Genomic DNA, 21,633 nt, shown 5'->3' with positions numbered 1-21,633 from the left:
TGCTGAAAGAGAATCAGCTGCCTCAGTAGGGAAATCCCATATTGGTTGTCCAATCACAAGTGCTCAGCTCAGCATACATTCACATACAAACAGAACTAATTGGACTCAGTAAGTTATATGTACATGTGATCATATACATAACTACACATAAACTGAAAAGTAAAGAAGAGATCCTAAATATGGGAAGGGAGTGTGGTACTGGAGGGGGAGAGTGTGGGTGAGAGCCATAGAGCACAGCTAAGGAATTGAGTTTCTCAAAAACTACCACTACTTTTTAAAAAAAGAATTACATGTGGTAACATTTTGTATGATCTCTGTAACTTTTATGCACATTTGAAACTATTCTGAACACTGAATTGTATTAGAAAACACTTTAAATTAAGCCCCATTTCTATGTCCTAGTACTTGTTATTGAGTTTCTGGTTTGGGATCATGAACTCAGGCTCACAGATTCTGCAGAATGATCTCTGAATGAGTTCACAATTGCTTAACACAACAACCTTTGACTGGTTGTTACATTATTTCTTCCAGTCAGTAGTTATTTCACAAGGAACTGTGGGGTGTTACTGATTTCTTTGCCTGCACTATAAATATTACCCTCACCATTTGGTCGAAGCTGAAAAGGTGGCTAAAGCTGTATCCTAACAGCACCCACAAAGAGCACTTTGTCATGTCAGACTACCTTTGGTTTGAAGGGATACCTTTCCCTACTGAAGAGTATAAAAAAGAAACAATTGAAGAATCTCGTGATAAGTTTGTGATCAGAGATGAAGACACAGCCATAGTGACTTACCCTAAATCAGGTAAGAACTGTTAGTGAGAATGATCCTGAAGTGTATGAGGAAGGATAGGGCTTTGATCATCGTTCATTTGGGTGATGAGTGGACTGCTCTATATATCTGATGTTAAAAATGTTTTGTGGGCATGGAGAGCTGTGTGTGAGTGCATTTTCACTCAGACAAAGAACTCCAGCCTGGTCTGTGTGGGGAGAGGGTCTCTAAGCCATGCGAGCAATGCCAGTGGATCCTAAGGCAGACTCTGGCATTGTTCTGTCTCTGTGTGGAGGAGAGGTGAAGAGGGAAATGATGAAAATAAACAGAAGAAATAGCACCAAGGTGTAAAGGCATGGATGCAAGAATATGTGGAGGAGAGGACAAGGTCAGGTAGAAGAAGAATTACCATGGACCTTGTTGAGGGAGTGAAAACAGTCTCAAAACTCAAGAAACCAAAAAGAAAGAGCATGGGCTTTGGGGAGGGTTGTTTGCGGGTGGCAGAAGCACTGAACACAGGTAAGTTTTATGCTGCTGTCATTGACAGTGAAAGAACACGGAAAAGCCAAGGGCGGTGGAATGCATGAAGAAGATTCATACAATGGCCCAGAGAAGAGAGCTAGAGAAATACCCAAGGACAAGTGAACATATAAACATAAATACAAGTGTGTGTGGTAAATAGACAGAAGGGGATTTATTCACCTAAAGAGAAGCAGTACTCATACACATACTGCAGCATGGATACATCTCAATTGCTTTGCATTAAAAGAAAGGAGCTAGTCTCAAGGACAGAATCCACAATTATATCCCTGTGAAGTATCTGGGAAAGTCGAACTCACAGCACAAGAATGTAGAATGATAAGGGCCAGAACTTCAGGGGATGTTCAGGTGGAGTTAATTGAGTATAGTCTCAGTTTCTCCATGTGAAGCATTGGCAATGTACTGGATGAATATACTTTGTACTTAGAGCATGTGGACATTGTGAACCCCACAGGTCTGTGTGCTTGGAAACAGCTGCACTGTAAATTGTACAGGTGTACAATTTTCTTCTTGAGGCTTTTTAACAAGTACTGTTGAAATGAGTGACCATTATGTTTCCTTCTTCAGGAAGTCACTGGCTAATTGAGATTGTCTGCCTGATTCAGACCAAGGGGGATCCCACTTGGATCCAATCTGTGCCTATCTGGGACCGCGTACCCTGGATAGAGACTCAAAATGGATATAAAATATTAATCAGTAAGGAAGGACCACGCCTCTTCAGCTCCCACCTTCCCTTCCATCTTTTCCCCAAGTCATTCTTCAGTTCCAAGGCCAAGGTCAGTGTCCAGTGGTTGAGAAATCTTTGACCAAATGCTCTTTGAACTTCATCTACATTGATGGGCCCTGGAGCTCTTGCTGAAATGCACTTGGATTGTGTAGGTTGTGGGTGGGAACATGAGATTCTCATGCACTAAGTGGTGCAGATGTGTGTCCACCTCAGACTATATCAGAGTACCAGAATGTCAAATACTACACAGTGATCCTGGGCAGATAAATGAGAGAAAGTGAAATATCAACTAGAGCATTCGGGAAGTACAGATACAGGTCAAGCAGAGGGCACACTCTAGTGTACAGTGGACATTACTGTTTTGCTGTCATCAAAGTCAATTAGCTAATCTTGATTCTACATAAATCCCGTGAGCAGTGTGTGAATCACCCCAGATAGAGTTGCTCATAGGAAAGCAGCCTGACCAGGCATCAGTGCTCTAATCATGGAGATTGTTCAGCAGTCATGGCTCATCTGTACCCACTGTGTGTTGCTCTATCTAGGTGTCCATTGATGTGATTAGCCACAAGAATCATACACATCACTGATTGAGGATCTCTAGAAGGGATCAGAAATATCCAGGTTCTGACCTATCATAGTTTCTTGTTAGTAAGAAAGTTTTTTGGAAGTCCCTGAACCATGGAGCCTAAAAATATTTTATGCTTAAACTGCAAAGACAAACTTAGAAAAATTTCCTCTCTTGAAAATATCGTAGGGAACTTGTGACCATTCAGTTATATGCATGTGCATTATTGAGATTTGACACATACTTAGCTGGGAAAGTTGAGGCCTAAAGAGTTGAATTCTAGAATAATGTCACAAAGAGTGGTGGTACAAAATATAAATTTCCTTTTATTAAAATTATTGTTTATTTTAATTTCTTTCTTTCATTTTGATTATAATATTACATACATCATCCCCCCTTCCTCCCTCCAAGCTTTCCTTCTTTCTCTCTTTCAATTTTGTGGTCTCTTTTTTCTTTAATTGTTGTTATATCTGTATATGTATCTATGTATTTCTCAATATTTAAATGTAATCTGCTCAGTCTATATGTTATTGTATGCATGTTTTCAAGGCTGAGCATTGGGAATTGCATAACCAGCTGTTATGCTTTTCCCAGGGAAAGTCTATTTCTCCAACTCTCTGCATATCTGAGTTGCCTGTAGGTCTTTGTGTTCACTATTGTGCAATGACACACTGGCTTTGAGCTCTGCACCATGATTCTTCTGAAAATTATATTTGGTAGTTACAGTTATGGAAAATACTTAGTTTCTCATATTGTAGATAGATTTAGTACAGTATTCATCTCTGAGTATATAAGATGTTCTTTTACAGTAGATGGATGGTTTTTCACACTGTAAGATATTGATCTTTACAACTAGAGAATCAGTCTTAGATTTTTGTTATTGTTGTTTTGTTTTTTAAAGTATTAGTGGCCTGAGTAATTTTGCTGTTACATGTTTGTAAATGAAATAAAATTATGAAAGAGGATTCTCACTATAGATATTTTGCACTTATGTAAATATTTTGTCAAATAAAAATAATGTTTTTAGAAACCTCATGGAGATTTGATTGACATTTCATATAAATTGTGCAAGTTAAATGGTTTCAAATGACTATGTTGACCTTCATGTACATATTTTTCTGTTTCAGGTGATCTATTTAATCAGAAATCCCAGAGATGTTCTTGTGTCTGGTTATTTTTTCTGGAGTAAGATGAAATTTGTTAAGAATCCAGAGTCACTGAGAACTTATTTTGAATGGTTCCTCAAAGGAAATGGTGAGTGTCCTATTAAATACAGGACTTGGGGGAGCCTCAGAGCCATTTTTAATGATAAGGTGAGATATAGCTCAGGTTGGTCTTGAACTCTATATAGCCAGGGACAGTGTTGAAGCTCTGCTCCTCCTGCATCCACTTCTTGAGTTCGAGTACTAAAAGCACCTATTACCATGTTCCCTCAATTTAATGCTGGGGCTCACACCCACAAGATTATGTATTTTATCTAATTTGTTTATGTCCCTAACATTTAGTGTATTCTGTAGTCTTCAGTTGTCTTTATTAAGAAATCGGGTGTTATTCTGATGGGTTTGCCTTTATAAGTCACTTGGCCTTTCTCCTTTGCTGCTCTTAATAACCTGTCTTTTTTCTGTACGTTTAGTTGTTTAATTATTATGTGGTGAGGGGCCTTTTTTTGGGGTCTAGTCTGTTTGGTGTTCTGTAGGCTTCTTGTATCTTCATAGGCATTTCCTTCTTTAGGTTGGGAATGTTTTCTTCTATGATTTTGTTGAATGTGTTTTCTGTGCCTTTGAGTTGGTATTCTTCTCCTTCTTCTATCCCTATTATTCGTAGGTTTGGTCTTTTCATGGTGTCCCAAATTTCCTGGACATTTTGGGTCATGACTTTGTTGGCTTTAGTGTTTTCCTTGACTGATGGATCTATTTCTTCTACTGTATTTTCAGTGCCAAAGATCTGCTCTTCCATCTCTTGCATTCTGTTGGTTATACTTGCATCTGTAGTTCCTGTTTGCTTACCCAGATTTTCTATTTCCAGTATTTCCTCTCTTTGTGTCTTCTTCATTTTTCTATTTCTCTTTTCAGGTCTTGGACTGTTTCCCTCATCTGTTTCATTACTTTTTCATGGTTTTCTTTCAGGGATTTATTGTTTTCTTCTGCTTTATTTGTCTTTTCTTCTAGTTTTTTTTTATAGTGTTCTTCCCATTTTTTGGTTGTGTGTTCCTCAGTTTCATTTTTGATTTCTACTTTATAGGCCTCTAGCATCTTCATGATGTTATTCTTAAGGTTGCTTTCTTCTGCTTCTTCCATTTTGTGATGTTCAGGTCTAGCTGTTGGAGGAGGGCTACGTTCTGGTGATGCTGTATTGTTCTTTATTTTGTTGTATGTACTTCTACCTTGATGTCTGCCCATCTCCTCATGGATTTGTTCTTGGTCTTATCAGCGCTCTTGGTCCAGACAGAGCTGACAGATTTAGGAAGCCTCTCTCTGGTCCTGATGGAAGCTCTCTTGTCCAGATGGGAGTTCTGGGCAGGATGGGAGCTGGGGGGTGGTCTCTGAGTCTCAGGAAGTTGCTGGGGTCTCTGAAAGATGGGTGTGGGGGCAGGGTGTGGAGATTGCTGGGTCTGTCTGGGGTCTTGGAAAAGGGGAACATTCCCATGGGGTCCCCCCGATGGCCAGCAACTGGGGCCAAGTTGGGCAGGTCTTCCCAGAATGGCTGGTGCCCAGGGATGGGACCTAGGGGCAGGCCTCCCTGGGTATGACCCCAGGCACTCACCTTTTGTCCAGATGGGAGCTCCTGGGCGGGATGGGAGCTGGGGGCTGGTCTCTAAGTCTCAGGAAGTGGCTGGGATCTCATGCGGATGGTGTGGGGGCAGGGCATGGAGGGTCTGCCAGTGAGGGGGGTCTTGGAGGAGGGGAACCTTCGGGGGAGCAGGTTCCGCCCAATGGCCAGAACCTGAGGCCAAGTTGGGCAGGTCTTCCCTGGAATGGCTGGTGCCCAGGGATGTTCTCCTTGTATTAAGGCTGGACAACGCATCCCACTATGAGGAATAGGTACCTAAAATTCAGCCTAAGAAATAGGGATGGGCCCTGCTTTCGTCACTAGGAGTCCTACAAGCAGATCAAGCTACACAATTGACACACATGTGTAGAGGCCCTAGGTCAGTTCCATGAATGATCTTTAGATGTCAGTCCAGAGTCTGTGAGCTCCTATGAGCGCATGTCATTTGTTTCTGTTGGTACCTTTGGGATAACCTTGACCCAACTGACTCATCCAATCCTTCCTCTATCACTTCAATAGGATTCCCTGAGCTAGGCCCAGTGCTTGGCTCTGGGTCTCTCTATCTGTTTCCTTCAGTCACTGGATGAAGGCTCTCTGATTACAATGTGGTGAGTTACCACCCTGCTTACAGGAGATGGCCAGTTCAGGCTTCCTATCCACTATTGCTAATAGTCTGAGCTCGAGTCATCCTTGTAGATTCATGGGAGTTTCTCTTACCAGGTTTCTACCTGACCCCAAATGCCTGCCCTCAAGATGTCTCTTTCATTACTCTCCCACTCCAACTATGCCTCCAGCCTAATCTCTCATGTTCCCATCCCAGTCAACCCATCCCCTTTGGGCCCTCCTTGTTACCTAGTCTCTATGGGGCTGTTTATTCTAGCATGGTTATCCTTTACTTTACAGCTAATATCCACTCTTGAGTGAGTACATACTATGTTTGTCTTTCTGTGGCTGGGATACCTCACTCAGGATGATTTTTTCTAGTTCCTCCAGTTCCCTCAATGCTATTCCTGGAACGTCTTAGTAGTCTGTTTTTAGGAGGCTAGGGTATTGAGGAGTCACTATTGAGAAGTGGTGGAAGCTTAGATGTGGATGACAGGTTAAGGGGATCTCCCTCTGTAAGGGTTAAGATAGATCTTTAGACATGATGGTAATATAAAGTCCAAGCATGGCCATGCAAAGACCCCTCTGTCTTACTGTATTGGTATGATTGCTTTTCCCAAAAACATACCTCCATCATTGTAGCCCACCAGGAGGATGTCTCTAGAAGACAACACGGTAAATCTGTGAGATGAAGAGTTTACTAATGAACTTGATTTAATCAGCCCACTATCTTTGTGTATTTGTCAAACATCACATTGAATAGTGTCAATACTGGTTTGATTTTTCTTAGTAAAGCTGTGTGCCATTTGCAGAAAATTGAAGAATACCAGGCAGACCTCACTTTCACACTTTATAATCAATGTTTTCCTCTTCCCTTCACACAGTGGCATATGGATCATGGTTTGAGCACACCCGTGCCTGGCTGTCCATGAGAGAAAGGGACAACTTTCTGCTGCTGAGCTATGAAGACATGAAAAAGGTAACTGACATTCTTACAGCAATCACAAAGCCTCTCACAAACTCACCCCATGTGGCACCTCACATTCCTCAGTATCGCCATGTCAGTGTTAGACCAATGAAGAGTCAATAAAAGTGAGATTATGCCCTATATCTTTTATTGACCTGAACCTGGCATTTTCTTCCCAGCCTCCTTGTCCACCACCCACATCTTTTTTTTTTCGTTTCATTTTTTTTATTTTTTAAGAGTTTATATCTTTTTATTAATTTATTATTTTTATTTTGCAATACAATTCAGTTCTACATATCAGCCATGGATTCCCTTGTTCTCCCCCCTCCCATCCCCCTCACCTTCCCCCCACCCCACCCCCCATATCCACCTCCTCCAGGGCAAAGCCTCCCCCACGGACTGAGATCAACCTGGTAGACTCAGTCCAGGTAGGTCCAGTCCCCACCTCCCAGACCGAGCCAAGCGATCCTGCATAGGCCCCAGGTTTCAAAGAGTCAACTCATGCAATGAGCACAGGACCTGGTCCCACTGCCTGGATGCCTCCCAAACAGATCAAGCCAATCAACTGTCTCACCCATTCAGAGGGCCTGATCCAGTTGGTGACCCCTCAGCCACTGGTTCATAGTTAATGTGTTTCCATTCGTTTGGCTATTTGTCCCTGTGCTTTATCCAACCTTGGCCTCAACAATTCTCGCTCATATAAACCCTCCTCATTCTCGCTAATTGGACTCCCAGAGATCCACCGGGGCCTAGCCATGGATCTCTCCATCCAGAATCCTCAGTAGTTGGATGGGGTTTCTAGCATGACAGTTAGGGTGTTTGACCACCCCATCACCAGAGTAGGTCAGTTCGGGCTGTCTCTCGACCATTGCCAGCAGTCTGTTGTCACCCACATCTTCTTTACCCTACTCCACCCTGGAGTAGGGTGGGTTAGCTCACACTTGTAATATAGGTGTTTTAATTCTGTCTATGCAATACATTTGATACACCTAATTATCCAGTGGTCAGTGGGGAATGGGTAAAGTAATGTCATTCACTGTTATGCCCAAATTCATGTCATCTCCCCTTGATGGCAAGGAGAGGGACAAAGGCAGGAAATCCATCTATGAATCCTGGGAGAGCACAAGTATTGAAGTTACATGAACAGCACTGAGTGATACTCACATCTGACCAGGCATGTAGAGGGTGTAGCCAGTCGGGGAGGACTGTGCCCTGTGATCTGCAGTACAGAGGGTTCTGCATGGTGGGCTAGAATCCACTGGAGATCTCAAAATTCTTAGTCGAGAATATCTAAAATGTTTCAACATTTAGTAATGACACATATGTAAATAGATGGATAGGTGATACCCTTATTAGATCATTGCAGGTTTCATTTTATTGAAATGCCCTACAGATGGTTGTCAATACGTTTAAGTACTGTGCATATGTCTCAAATTTCTCTTATTTTAAAATTAAAAAATAATCTTGGCAAGGTGTCACATGACTCTAAACTTAGCACTGACACAGAGAGAGTCAAGATTCAGGTGATCTAGGTTATCCTTGTTTGTATGGTGGGTTTGAGGTCAACCTTGGCTATATGAGACATTGTTTCAAAAGATCATTAATTAAAGTAATTTTAAGTTCATTTGTGTATTTTATTTTCCTGTAGTTAAAAAAGACTCCCTCTAAAGATGAACACAAAATAATGACACTAATCATATAAGCATAAAAATATTCTCATTTGATCAGCAACTCAAAAGTTTAAGTAGTTTCGAAGTTATTAGTGAAAGGTAACCATCATTTACATATCACAGATAAAGATATTAATTGTACTTTTTACTGAACAAGAAACAAATTGTGCAGTCTGTCAGAGAAAACACTTGCCCATTCTTACAACAGCTCAAAAAATTTAGTTGAGGAGAAGAAGCAGTCTTATAGGCACTGTGTACCTTTTAGAAGTAGACTGTGGTGATAATGAAGGTTGCTGATAGATGTAACTTTTTTGTTTTCATTTTATTTCTCTTATTAAATTTTTTATCATTGAAAACGTTTTTACATTTAAATATATTCTGATCTATTCTTTCTCTCCCACAACTTCTTCCAAACATTCTCATTCTCCTTACCCACATAACCTTAAATTCTTTCTGAAAAACAAACAAAATCCAAATAAAACAAAATTCCCCCTGAAAGAAAACAAAATAAAACTATACCCAAAAAGAAAGAAATAAAAACACTGAACTACAACCAAATAAAAGCACACGCACACACACCCCCCCCCCCACCCCCCCCCCCCACACACACCCCAATAAAACTGTGGAGTCTATTACATGTTGGTCAACTACTCTTTCATGTGAAAACTTTCCTGGAGTGGTTGATATATCCGAGGTCACATTGGAGACCATGGGTTTTCCCTTTTCCAGGAGGTATATATGACAGTTTATATATACCTGTACCTTTGTTAACCTTTACCCTAGTGGCTAGATTTTCATGCATTCATTTTTAAAAAATATAACAAAATAAAGTACAATCTGATGAAGTAATATTATCCCCTCAAAGTTGGACAAGACAAACCAACAGAAGGAAATCAGCACAAGAGAAGGCACAAGCAGAGACCCACCTGTTCGAACACCCAGGAAGACCACAAAATCACTAAACTCTATACCCCTAACATATAAGCAGAGGATTGGTGCAGACTGGTGTGGCACTATGCATGCTGCTCCAGTCTGTGGGTTCATATGAGCTTTTTTTTTTTTAAATTTATTTTGCAATACAATTCAGTTCTACATATCAGCCACAGATTCCCTTGTTCTCCCCCCTCCCGTCCCCCTCACCTTCCCCCCAACCCCCCCCATTCCCATCTCCTCCAGGGCCAAGCCTTCCCCACAGACTGAGGTCAACCTGGTAGACTCAGTCCAGGTAGGTCTAGTCCCCTCCTCCCAGGCCGAGCCAAACAATCCTGCATAGGCCCCAGGTTTCAAACAGCCAACTCATGCAATGAGCACAAGATCTGGTCCCACTGCCTGGATGCCTCCCAAACAGATCAAGCCAATCAACTGTCTCACCCATTCAGAGGGCCTGATCCAGTGGGGACCCCTCAGCCATTGGTTTCATATGAGCTTTTTTATGTTGATGTGGATGGTCATATTTTCTTAGTGTCCTCCCTCCTCTCTGGTTCTAACATTCTCTCCTCCTCCTCCTCCTCCTCCTCCTCCTCCTCCTCCTTTCTTTGAGCTCTAAAGTGAGAGATTTGGTGGAGACATATCATGTAGGGTTGATTGTTCAAAAATATCTCAAACTTTGAGTATTGTCTGCCTGTGGATCTCTATTTTTGTTCCCAACTTCTTTGGGAGAAATCTTCTCTGATAATGGCTGAACAAGGCACTAATCTGAGCAAAGCAGAACACCATTCATAGTCATTTTTTCACTAATTTTTTAGACCAGTACTACTTGGTTTTACCCTAGGTCCCCAGGCTATCTGGTCTCTGGTCAACAAAGCAGTGTCAGGTATGTTTCATCTCGTGGAGTGGGCCTTAAGTAAAATCCATTATCAGTTGGTTACTCCCATGAGCTTTGTGGCAACATTGCCCTAGCATATCTTGCAGGTGAGACTATGTAATTGGACATTTTTTGTCCTAACTGCCTAGTCCTGGATAACCAACTCAGAGCCTGAATGTGAATTCGAAATGCTTGGCTGATAGCTCAGGCTTATTGCTAGCTAACTCTCACCTTTAAATTAACCCATTTTTTTTTACATTTTTACAATAATAATTTAATGAATATACTGTAATATATTTCTACTTGTTGTTTGAGAAATGCATAGGATGCATTTTGAAGATATTCACCACCCAATTCCTCCCATTTTGTCATCCCAAGTCTGCCTCTACATCTGTGATGCCCAACTTATATCTTCTTCATTACATTAATTTTTTTTTTTACTTTTCCAATTTTTTTTTATTTTGCAATACAATTCAGTTCTACATATCAGCCATGGATTCCCTTGTTCTCCCCCCCTCCCATCCCCCTCACCTTCCCCCCAGCCCCCCCCATTCCCATCTCCTCCAGGGCAAAGCCTTCCCCACAGACTAAGATCAACCTGGTAGACTCAGTCCAGGCAGGTCCAGTCCCCTCCTCCCAGGCCGAGCCAAGCAATCCTGCATAGGCCCCAGGTTTCAAACAGCCAACTCATGCAATGAGCACAGGACCTGGTCCCACTGCCTGGATGCCTCCCAAACAGATCAAGCCAATCAACTGTCTCACCCATTCATAGGGCCTGATCCAGTGGGGACCCCTCAGCCATTGGTTCATAGTTCATGTGTTTCCATTCATTTGGCTATTTGTCCCTGTGCTTTATCTAACCTTGGTCTCAACAATTCTCGCTCATATAAACCCTCCTCATTCTCGCTAATTGGACTCCCAGAGATCCACCCAGGGCCTAGTCATTGATCTCTGCATCCAGATCCCTCAGTAGTTGGATGAGGTTTCTAGCATGACAATTAGGGTGTTTGGCCATCCCATCACCAGAGTAGGTCAGTTTGGGCTGTCTCTTGACCATTGCCAGCAGTCTATTGTGGAGGTATCCTTGTGGATTTCTGTGGACCTCTCTAGCACTTTGCTTCTTCCTATTCTCATGTGGTCTTCATTTACATGGTCTCCTATTCCTTGTTCTCCCCCTCTGTTGTTGATCCAGCTGGGATCTCCCGCTCCCCTAAGCTCTCTTTCCCTTGACCCTTGCCTTTCATTACCCCCCACTCACGTCCAGGCTGTTCATGTAGATCTCATTCCATTTCTCTGTCATTGGGCGATCCCTGTGTCTTTCTTGGGGTCCTGTTTTCCAGGTAGCCTCCCTGGTGATGTGAGTAGCAGACAAGTCATCCTTGTTCCACATCTAGTATCCTGCTATGAGTGAGTAATACCATGTTTGTCTTTCTGAGTCTGGGTTACCTAACTCAGGATGATTTTTTCTAGATCCATCCATTTGTCTACAAACCTCATGATGTCATTGTTTTTCTCTGCTGAGTAGTATTCCATTGTGTATATGTACCACATTTTGTTTATCCATTCTTCAGTTGAAGGGCATCTAGGTTGTTTCCATGTTCTGGCTATTACAAACAATGCTGATATGAACATAGCTGAACAAGTGCTCTTGTGGTGTGGTTGAGCATTCCTTGGGTATATGCCCAAGAGTGGTATAGCTGGATCTTGGGGGAGATGGATTCCCAATTTTCTAAGAAAGCGCCATATTGATTTCCAAAGTGGTGGTACAAGCTTGCATTCCCACCAGCAGTGGAGGAGAGTTCCCCTAGCTCCACATCCTCTCCAGCATAAGGTGTCTTCAGTGTTTTTGATCTTATAGTCCTATACTATCTTGGAAAAGTTCAGCAGTCACTTGTCTTGCATCCTCCTGGTCCAGTTTATACAGTAGCTCTCAGCAGTTGAAGCAAGGGCAGTTTCTTTACCCCGTGGCCAGCTTTCACCATAAAAGAACAAACTTCATATGGAGTTTCTTTGATACCCATCATCCTTTTTGGAGTAATTGGTGCTGCCAGGAGCAGAGATGTCTCACCATCAAGAAAAGTCTAGGTTCTTAAAACATTTTAAATATCATATTCTGTGAAGTGTTTGAAGATTGCCTATATATCTGGAATATATCTCTTTTTACGTAGAAGACCTAACTAACGTGATTATAAGTTTGTTATTATAGATGGCTATAAATCTGTATTTCTTAACTATATATTACACTTTAAAATTAGTTGCATAAACATAATACCTGAAACGAGTAGAAATATACACACAGTATCATAAAATTAACTTTAAATTTGTAGCAATAAACCAAAATCCATACCAATGTAAAATACATAAGATTAATTCTTGGTTTTTGGGTTAAAGTAGATTCAATAATGTACCATTTTATCCTATCATTTCTCTATTTCTCCTTTTTCTTTTCAGAACAAGATTCCTGAATATAATTTTCTTGTTTAGCTTTTTTCCTGATCATTACGTATTACAATTTGTATCTAACTTCCCAAACGATGACAAACATTCATAATTTATTTTTGGGAACGTGGATGTGGTTCTGTAGACTACTTCCTATTGACTGTGGGTGCTGGTAATCTTTTGTGGATCCTGAGAAAATTTAGGATTATGGTCACATCATGACTGAAGTACTCTGTGAGGTTGGATTATCTCAGCCAGCAGCCTTGAAGTTGTTCTGATGCAGAACTCAGAGGGAACTGCAACAGAGGCACTCTCAAATGTTGCATCATCTGGGTTAATCTTTCCAATTGGAAATTATTCAGGGGGTCTTCCTCATTCAAACCTGATTTTTATTAACCTGGAATAAATCCAGAACCTCTCATTTCCTGTGGAAATAAAAGCAGATCCTCTTTCCCAAAGTAACATATCTTTTAACTTAAATTTTGATGTCAAGATAGTTTGAAAATATATAGGTTGGTTTAACCTAGAAGCTTTCATAATCAAATATCTCTTAGCAGTATCATTTATTAATGAGTAGTAAAAAATTAAGACAACACAATAACATACAGTATCCAGAATCTCTGTGTGTTTTCCATATTTATGTGGCTTATTATTTAAGGAATTTACTTTATTTTAAAGCTATGTTTTTTAATCAAGGACTATATATATTCTTTTTTTCTCTGTCCCAAGCCTATGCATATTTTTAAACACACTGTGACCTGTTTAGAGGCCCTTTTTGTCTGAATATGTCCTCACTGCACATTGATAAGCTTTTCTGTCTGCATGAACAAAAAAACTGCAGTGTAACTTAAATCATGGCATACTGGTGCTAGCTCCTCCCCCTTGGTTCACTGACAGTCTAGTTTCATGGCAGAGGCATGTTTACCACCAGCATTGTGAACCATGTTTACTTCCTGATCTCTGAGAAGTTTCTAGGTCCATGCTGCCATAATTTGCTATGTTTACATTTTTTAATAGTTATTACAGGCTGAGGGGACTTTCATTCCCAATTCAGTCTATTTGGTGTTTTGTATGCTTCTTTCACTTTGATGGGCATGTCCTTCTTTAGGTTAGAGAATTTTTTCTATGATTTTGTTGAAAATATTTTCTGTGTCTTTGACCTGGGTTTTCTTCTTCTTCCTCTATTCTTACTATTAGACTTGTTCTTTTCATAGTGTCCCAGATATCCTACATGTTTTGTCACAGGAATTTTTTAGATTTAACCTTTTCTTTGACAAATGTATCAATTTCTTCTATGTTGTCTTCAATGCCTGAGATTCTCTCGTCCATTTCTTGTATTGTATTCGTGAAGCTCACATCTGAGATTCCTGTTTGAGTTCCTAAGTTTTTCTTTTGCAGATTTCATTCAGTTTGGGTTTTCTTGATTTATTCTATTTCCATTTTCAGATCTTTTATTCATTTCCTTCCACTGTTTGTGTTTTCATAGATTTCATTATGGGATTTATTTTGTCCATCTTTAAGGACCTCTATTATCCCCATACAGGCTATTTTAGGGTCATTTTCTTATTCTGCAGCTATGCTGAAATACTCAGTGCCTGTTGTAGTATGGTTTCTGGGTTCTAGTGAAGACATACTGTCTTGGATGTTATTGACTGTGATTTTAGGTTATCATCTAGGTATTTGGGATTGGGAAAATTGTAATTCTAGGTGGTGATATCTGGTGTTGTCTTTGTTGTGTGGTGTGTCCTTCCTTACTTTTTGTTGCTCTGTCTCAGTCTTAGGAGAGTGTGGTGGCTATGTGTTGGTAGTAAATTCTTCTGGGATCCTGATAAGTGTGGCCACTGGGGGTTCCAGGTATAGAAAGCTGACACTTAGCAATGGGGATCGTCTAGGAGAGGGTCATAAGAAGGTCCATAGGAGGGAAGAGAGCAGAGTTTTCTACAGGAGCTGCTTAGTTAGTCACCTGAGAATGGGGCCACTGGGTGAGGTCAGGCTACTGCAGAAGGTTCAATATAAATCTGTGAATAAGCCTGAGGAATATACTTGGAAGAATGGAGGGAGAGATGAAGATCTGCAGTCAGCCTATTGGTTTTCCTGGTTAGAGTGCCTGTAGGTGCTTAGGGAGTGTCTTCTGGATTTAAGGATTTGCTAAGACAAAACAATGAGCAGGGGGAAGGAACTTTGGAGGTTAATCTTTGTGTTATTCATATGAGACAGTGACATTTAGGGGAAGGAGACTTTAGCAGGTATTCTACACAGAGCTGGGAAGAAGACTAGGAGACTGGACTTGAATGAGCAAATGGAGACGTGACGATCTGCATTTAGCCTAACTGCTTCCCTGCTCAGCTTGGCCTGTGGATTCCCAGAGAATGCATGAAGGAGCTGAGGTGTACAACAAATCAATGCGTTGGTGTAGGGATGTTATGAGGGGTAGCTGATGCAGTTGTTCTGCTTACAGAGCTGGGGATAAAGCTAAGGGATTGGACTCAAAGGAATGAGGAGAAGGTCAAAATCTATAGCTAGTTTACTTCCTACCTGGCCACAGTGATCTTTGGTTTGCAAATGAGGGCCTGTTGGAGTTGGATGTTGGGATAGTACAGTGAATTGCAGGACTGAGGTTAGAAGATCTGTGAAATCCACTCTAGTCTGGGGGGAGTTTCCACAGATTCTCTGTGGCATAACTGGGCATGAGACTGGGGTATTGGATCTAGAGGAGCACAGTGAAAGGTAAAAATCTGCAGTCAGCCTACCTGCTTCCCTGGCAGGAGTCAAAAAATAATTCTTTTTTTATAATTTGATTTAATATTACATATCAGCTGCGGATTCCCCAGTCCTCCCTCCTCCTGCCCCCCCCCCCGGCTCTCCCCCCAGCCCACCTCCCAATCCCATCTCCTCCAGGGCAAGGACTCCCCTGGGGATTCAGCTCAACCTGGTAGATTCAGTCCAGGCAGGTCCAGTCCCCTCCTCGCAGGCTGAGCTAAGTGTCCCTGCATAGGCCCCAGGTTCCAAGCAGCCAGCTCATGTACTAAGGACAGGTCCCAGTCCCAGTGCCTGGGTGCCTCCCTAACAGTTCAAGCTGATCAACTGTCTCACTTATCCAGAGGACCTGATCCATTTTGGGGTTCCTCAGCTATTGGTTCATAGTTTATGTGTTTCCACTAGTTTGGCTATTCGTCCCTGTGCTTTTTCCAATCTTGGTCTCAACAATTCTCGCTCATACAATCACTCCTCTTTCTTGGCAATTGGACTCCTGGAGCTCCACCTTGGGCCTGGGCATGGCTCTCTGCATCTGCTTCCATCAGTCATTGGTTGAGATTTCTAGCATGACAGTTAGGGTGTTTGGCCATCCGATCACCAGAGTAGGTCAGTTCAGGCTGTCTCTTAACCATTGCCAGCAGTCTATTGTGAAGGTATCTTTATGGATTTTTTGGGACCTGTCTAGCACTTTGCTTCTTCCTATTCCCATGTGGTCTTCATTTATCATGGTCTCTTTTTCCTTGTTCTCCCTCTCTGTTCTTGATCCAACTGGGGTCTCTCGCTCCCTTAAGCTCTCTTTCCCTCGACCCTCGCCCTTCATTACCCCCACTCATGACCAGGCTGTTCATGTAGATCTCTTCCATTTCTCTGTCACTGGGCAATCCCCGTGTCTTTCTTGGGGTCCTGTTTTCCAGGTAGCCTCCTTGAAGTTGTGAGTAGCAGTGTAGTCATCTTTGTTTTACATCTAGTATCCTCCTATGAGTGAGTACATACCATGTTTATCTTTCTGAGTCTGGGTTACCTCACTCAGGATGATTTTTTCAAGATCCATCCATTTGCCTGCAAACCTAATGATGTCATTGTTTTTCTCTGCTCAGTAGTACTCCATTGTGTATATGTACCACATTTTGTTTATCCATTCTTCAGTTGAAGGGCATCTAGGTTGTTTCCAGGTTCTGGCTATTACAAACAATGCTGATATGAACATAGCTGAGCAAGTGCCCTTGTGGTATGATTAAGCATTCCTTGGGTATGCCCAAGAGTGGGATAGCTGGGTCTTGAGGGAGATTGATTCCCAGTTTTCTAAGTAAGTGCCATATTGATTTCCAAATGGCTGTACAAGCTTGCATTCCCACCAGCAGTGGAGGAGAGTTGCCCTTGCTCCACATCCTCTCCAGCACAAGGTGTCTTCAGTGTTTTTGATCTTAGCCATTCTGACAGGCATAAGGTGGTACCTCAGAGCTGTTTTGATTTTCATTTCCCTGATGATTAGGGATGTTGAGTAATTCCTTAAATGTCTCTCAGCCATTTGAACTTCCTCGGTTGAGAATTCTCTGTTTAGTTCTATAGCCCATTTCTTAATTGGACTGTTGGGCATTTTGATGTTTAATTTCTTGAGTTCTTTATATATTCTGGATATCAGCCCTCTGTCAGATGTGGGGTTGGTGAAGACCTTTTTCCATTCTGTAGGCTGTCGCTTTGTCTTGTTGACCATGTCCTTTGCTCTATAAAAGCATCTCAGTTTCAAGAGGACCCATTGATTGATTGTTTCTCTCAGTGCCTGTGCTACTGGTGTTATATTTAGGAAGTGATCTCCTATGCCAATGTGTTCAAGACTACTTCCTACTTTCTCTTCTATCAGGTTCAGAGTAACTGGATTCATGTTGAGGTCTTTGATCCATTTGGACTTAAGTTTTGTGCATGGTGACAGATATGGATCTATTTGCAGCATTCTACAATTGACATCCAGTTATGCCAGCACCATTTGTTGAAAATGCTTTCTTTTTTCCATTGTGCACTTTTGGCTTCTTTGTCAAAAATTATATGTTCATAGGTGTGTGGATTAATGTCAGGGTCTTCAATTCGATTCCATTGGTCCACATGTTGGTTTTTATGCCAGTTCCATGCTGTTTTTATTACTGTAGCTCTATAGTAGAGCTTGAGGTGAGGGATTGTGATGCCTCCAGAGGTTGTTTTCTTGTACAGGATTCTTTTGGCTATCCTGAGTTTTTTGTTCTTCCATATGAAGTTGAGTATTATTCTTTCCAGATCTGTGAAGAATTGTGTTGGTATTTTGATGGGGATTGCATTGAATCTGTAGATTGCTTTTGGTAAGATTGCCATTTTTACTATGTTAATCCTGCCTATCCATGAGCATGGTAGATCTTTCCATTTTCTGACATCTTCTTCAATTTCTTTTTTTGGGGACTTAAAGTTCTTGTCATATAAGTCCTTCACTTGCTTAGTTAGAGTTACCCCAAGGTATTTTATATCATTTGTGGCTATTGTAAAAGGTGATGTATCTCTGATTTCCTTCTCAGCCTGTTTGTCAATTGTATATAGGAGGGCTACTGATTTTTTTGAGTTGATCTTGTATCCTGCTATGTTGCTGAAGGTGTTTATAAGCTGTATCAGTTCCTTGGTTGAATTTTTGGGGTCACTCATGTATACTATCATGTCATCTGCAAACAGGGAAAGCTTGACTTCTTCCTTTCCAGTTTGTATCTCCTTAATCTCCTTATGTTGTCTTATTTCTTTGGCTAGAACTTCAAGTACTATATTGAATAAGTATGGGGAGAGTGGACAGCCTTGCCCTGTTCCTGATTTTAGTGGAATTGCTTTGAGTTTCTCTCCATTTAATTTGATGTTGGCTGTTGACTTGTTGTAAATTGCCTTTATTATGTTTAGGTATGTTCCCTGTATTCCTGATCGCTCCAAGACCTTTATCATGAAGGGGTGTTGGATTTTGTCAAATGCCTTTTCTGCATCTAGTGAGATGATCATGTTGTTTTTTTCTTTGAGTTTGTTTATGTGGTGTATTACATTGATGGACTTTCTTACGATGAATCACCCTTGCATCCCTGGGATGAAGCCTACTTGACCATGGTGGATAATTGTTTTGATGTGTTCTTGGAGTCTGTTTGCCAGTATTTTATTGAGTATTTTTGCATCAATGTTCATGTGGGAGATCAGTCCACAGTTCTCTTTCTTTGTTGCATCTTTGTTTGGTTTAGGAATCAGGGTAATTGTAGCCTCATAGAAGGAGTTTGGTAATGTTCCTTCTGTGTCTATTGTGTGGAACAATATAAATAGTATTGGTATTAACTCTTCTTTGAAGGTCTTGTAGAATTCTGCACTGAAATCATCTGATCCTGGGTTTTTTTTGGTTGGGAGACTTTTAATACTGATTCTATTTCCTTAGGGGTTACTGGAATATTTAAATAGTTTATCTGGTCTTGATTTACCTTAGATGTGTGGTACCTATCCAGAAAACTATCCATTTCTTTTTCCAGTTTTGTGGAGTAGAGGTTTTTGAAGTATGACCTGATGATTCTCTGGATTTCCTCATTGTCTGTTGTTATGTCCCACTTTTCATTTCTGATTTTTTTTAATTTGGATGCTCTCTCTCTGTCTTTTGGTTAGTTTGGATAAGGGCTTGTCTATCTTGTTGATTTTCTCAACAAACCAACTCTTTGTTTCATTAATTTTTTGTATTGTTCTCTGTGTTTCTATTTTATTGATTTCAGCTCTCAATTTGATAATTTCCTGGCATCTATTTCCTGGGAGACTTTGCTTCTTCTTGTTCTAGAGCTTTAGGTGTGCTGTTAAGTCACTTGTGTGAGATTTCTCCAACTTATTTATGTGGGCATTTAGTGCTATGAATTTCCCTCTTATCACTGCTTTCGTAGTATCCCATAAGTTTTTGTATGTGGTGTATTCATTTTCATTGATCTCTAGGAAGTCTTTAATTTCTTTCTTTATTTCTTCCTTAACCCATTGGTGATTCAGTTGGGTATTATTCAGTTTCCATGAGATTGTAGGTTTTCTGTAGTTTTTGTTGTTGTTGAAATCCAACTTTAGACCATGGTGGTCTGATAGAACACAGGAGGTTATTCCAATTGTTTTGTATCTGTTTAGATTTGTTTTGTGGCCAAGTATGTGTTCGATTTTAGAGAAGGTTCCATGGGGTGCTGAGAAGAAGGTATACTCTTTTTTTGTTAGGATGGAATGTTCTGTAGATATCAATTAAGTCCATTTGAGACATAACATCAGTTAAGTCCTTTATTTCTCTGTTAAGTTTCGATTTGGCAGATCTGTCCAGTGGTGAAAGTGGGGTGTTGAAGTCTCCCACTATTAATGTGTGGGGTTTCATATGTGATTTAAGCTTTAGAGTAATGTTTTTTTCTTTGTCTTTTTTTTTTACATATGTGTTTGCCCTTGTGTTTGGGGCATAAATGTTCTGAATTGAAGCTTCATGTTGCTGGATCTTTCCTGTGATGAGTATGTAATGCCCTTCTTGATCTCTTTTGATTGATTTTAGTTTGAAGTCTATTTTGCTGGATATTAGAATGGCTACACCCGCTTCCTTCTTAAGACCATTTGATTGGAAAGTCTTTTCCCAGCCTTGTATTCTTAGGTAGTGTATATCTTTGAATTTGAGGTGTGTTTCTTTTATGCAGCAGAAAGATGGGTCCTGCTTTTGTATCCATTCTGTTAGCCTGTGTCTTTTTATAGGTGAATTAATTCCATTGATATTAAGGGATATTAGTGACCAGTGATTGTTCATTCCTGTTTTTTTTTTTTTGGTGGTAGTGTGTGTGTACTTCTCTTCTTGGAGTTTTACTGCTGTGGGTTTATCTGACTACCTTAGGTTAGAATTTTCCTTCTAGTGCTTTCTGTAGGACTGGGTTTGTGGATAAGTATTTTTTAAATCTGGCTTTGTCTTGGAATGTCTTCTTCACTCTGACTATGATGATTGAAAGTTTTGCTGGGTATATTAGTCTAGGCTGGCATCCATGGTCTCTTAGTGTCTGCATTACATCTATCCAGGTCCTTCTGGTTTCAAAGTCTCCATTAAGAAATCGGGTGTTATTCTGATGGGTTTGCCTTTATAAGTCACTTGGCCTTTCTCCTTTGCTGTTCTTAATATCCTTTCTTTATTCTGTACATTTAGTTGTTTAATTATTATGTGGCGAGGGAAATTTTTTTTTGGGTTCTAGTCTGTTTGGTGTTCTATAGGCTTCTTGTATCTTCATAGGCATTTCCTTCTTTAAGTTGGGAAAGTTTTCTTCTATGATCTTGTTGAATATATTTTCTGTGCCTTTGAGTTGGTATTCTTCTCCTTCTTCTATCCCTATTATTCATAGGTTTGGTCTTTTTATGGTGTCCTAAATTTCCTGGACATTTTGGGTCATGACTTTGTTGGCTTTAGTGTTTTCTTTGACTGATGAATCTATTTCTTCTACTTTATCTTCAATGCCAGAAATCTGCTCTTTCATCTCTTGCATTTTGTTGGTTATACTTGCATCTGTATTTCCTGTTTGTTTACCCAGATTTTCTATTTCCAGTATTTCCTCTCTTTGTGTCTTCTTCATTTTTCTATTTCTCTTTTCAGGTCTTGGACTGTTTCCCTCATCTGTTTCATTGCTTTTTCATGGTTTTCTTTCAGGGATTTATTGTTTTCTTCTGCTTTATTTGTCTTTTCTTCTAGTTTTTTTTTTTTTACAGTGTTCTTCCCATTTTTTGGTTGTGTGTTCCTCAGTTTCATTTTTGATTTCTTCTTTATAGGCCTCTAATATCTTCATGATGATATTCTTAATGTTGCTTTCTTCTGCTTCTTCCATTTTGTGATGTTCATGTCTTGCTGTTGGAGGAGGGCTAGGTTCTGGTGTTGCTGTATTGCTGTTTATTTTGTTGTATGTACTTCTGCTTTGTTTTCTGCCCATCTCCTCATGGATTCATTCTTGGTCTTATCAGCACTCTTGGTCCAGACAGAGCTGACAGATTCGGCATTTCAGGAAGC

The 21,633-nt window shown here is 40.6% G+C and overlaps 1 protein-coding gene across 1 annotated transcript in view; it reads left to right on the top strand.

The window, feature by feature from the left end:
* The first annotated feature begins 670 nt into the window (after positions 1-670).
* Positions 671-21,633, top strand: part of LOC128094382 (bile salt sulfotransferase 2-like) — a 38,346-nt gene continuing 17,383 nt past the window's right edge. The window contains exons 1-4 of the mRNA XM_052712733.1: positions 671-803; positions 1,878-2,086; positions 3,730-3,856; positions 6,859-6,953. Coding sequence (XP_052568693.1) covers positions 671-803; positions 1,878-2,086; positions 3,730-3,856; positions 6,859-6,953 — 564 coding nt within the window. The remainder of the gene's footprint in view (positions 804-1,877; positions 2,087-3,729; positions 3,857-6,858; positions 6,954-21,633) is intronic.

The sequence above is a fragment of the Peromyscus californicus genome, unplaced genomic scaffold (assembly GCF_007827085.1).
Source record: "Peromyscus californicus insignis strain IS unplaced genomic scaffold, ASM782708v3 Scaffold_4__1_contigs__length_199733344, whole genome shotgun sequence".
NCBI lineage: Eukaryota > Metazoa > Chordata > Mammalia > Rodentia > Cricetidae > Peromyscus > Peromyscus californicus.
Note: the sequence above shows the minus strand (reverse complement) of the source record. Positions and strands in the feature narration are given on the sequence as shown.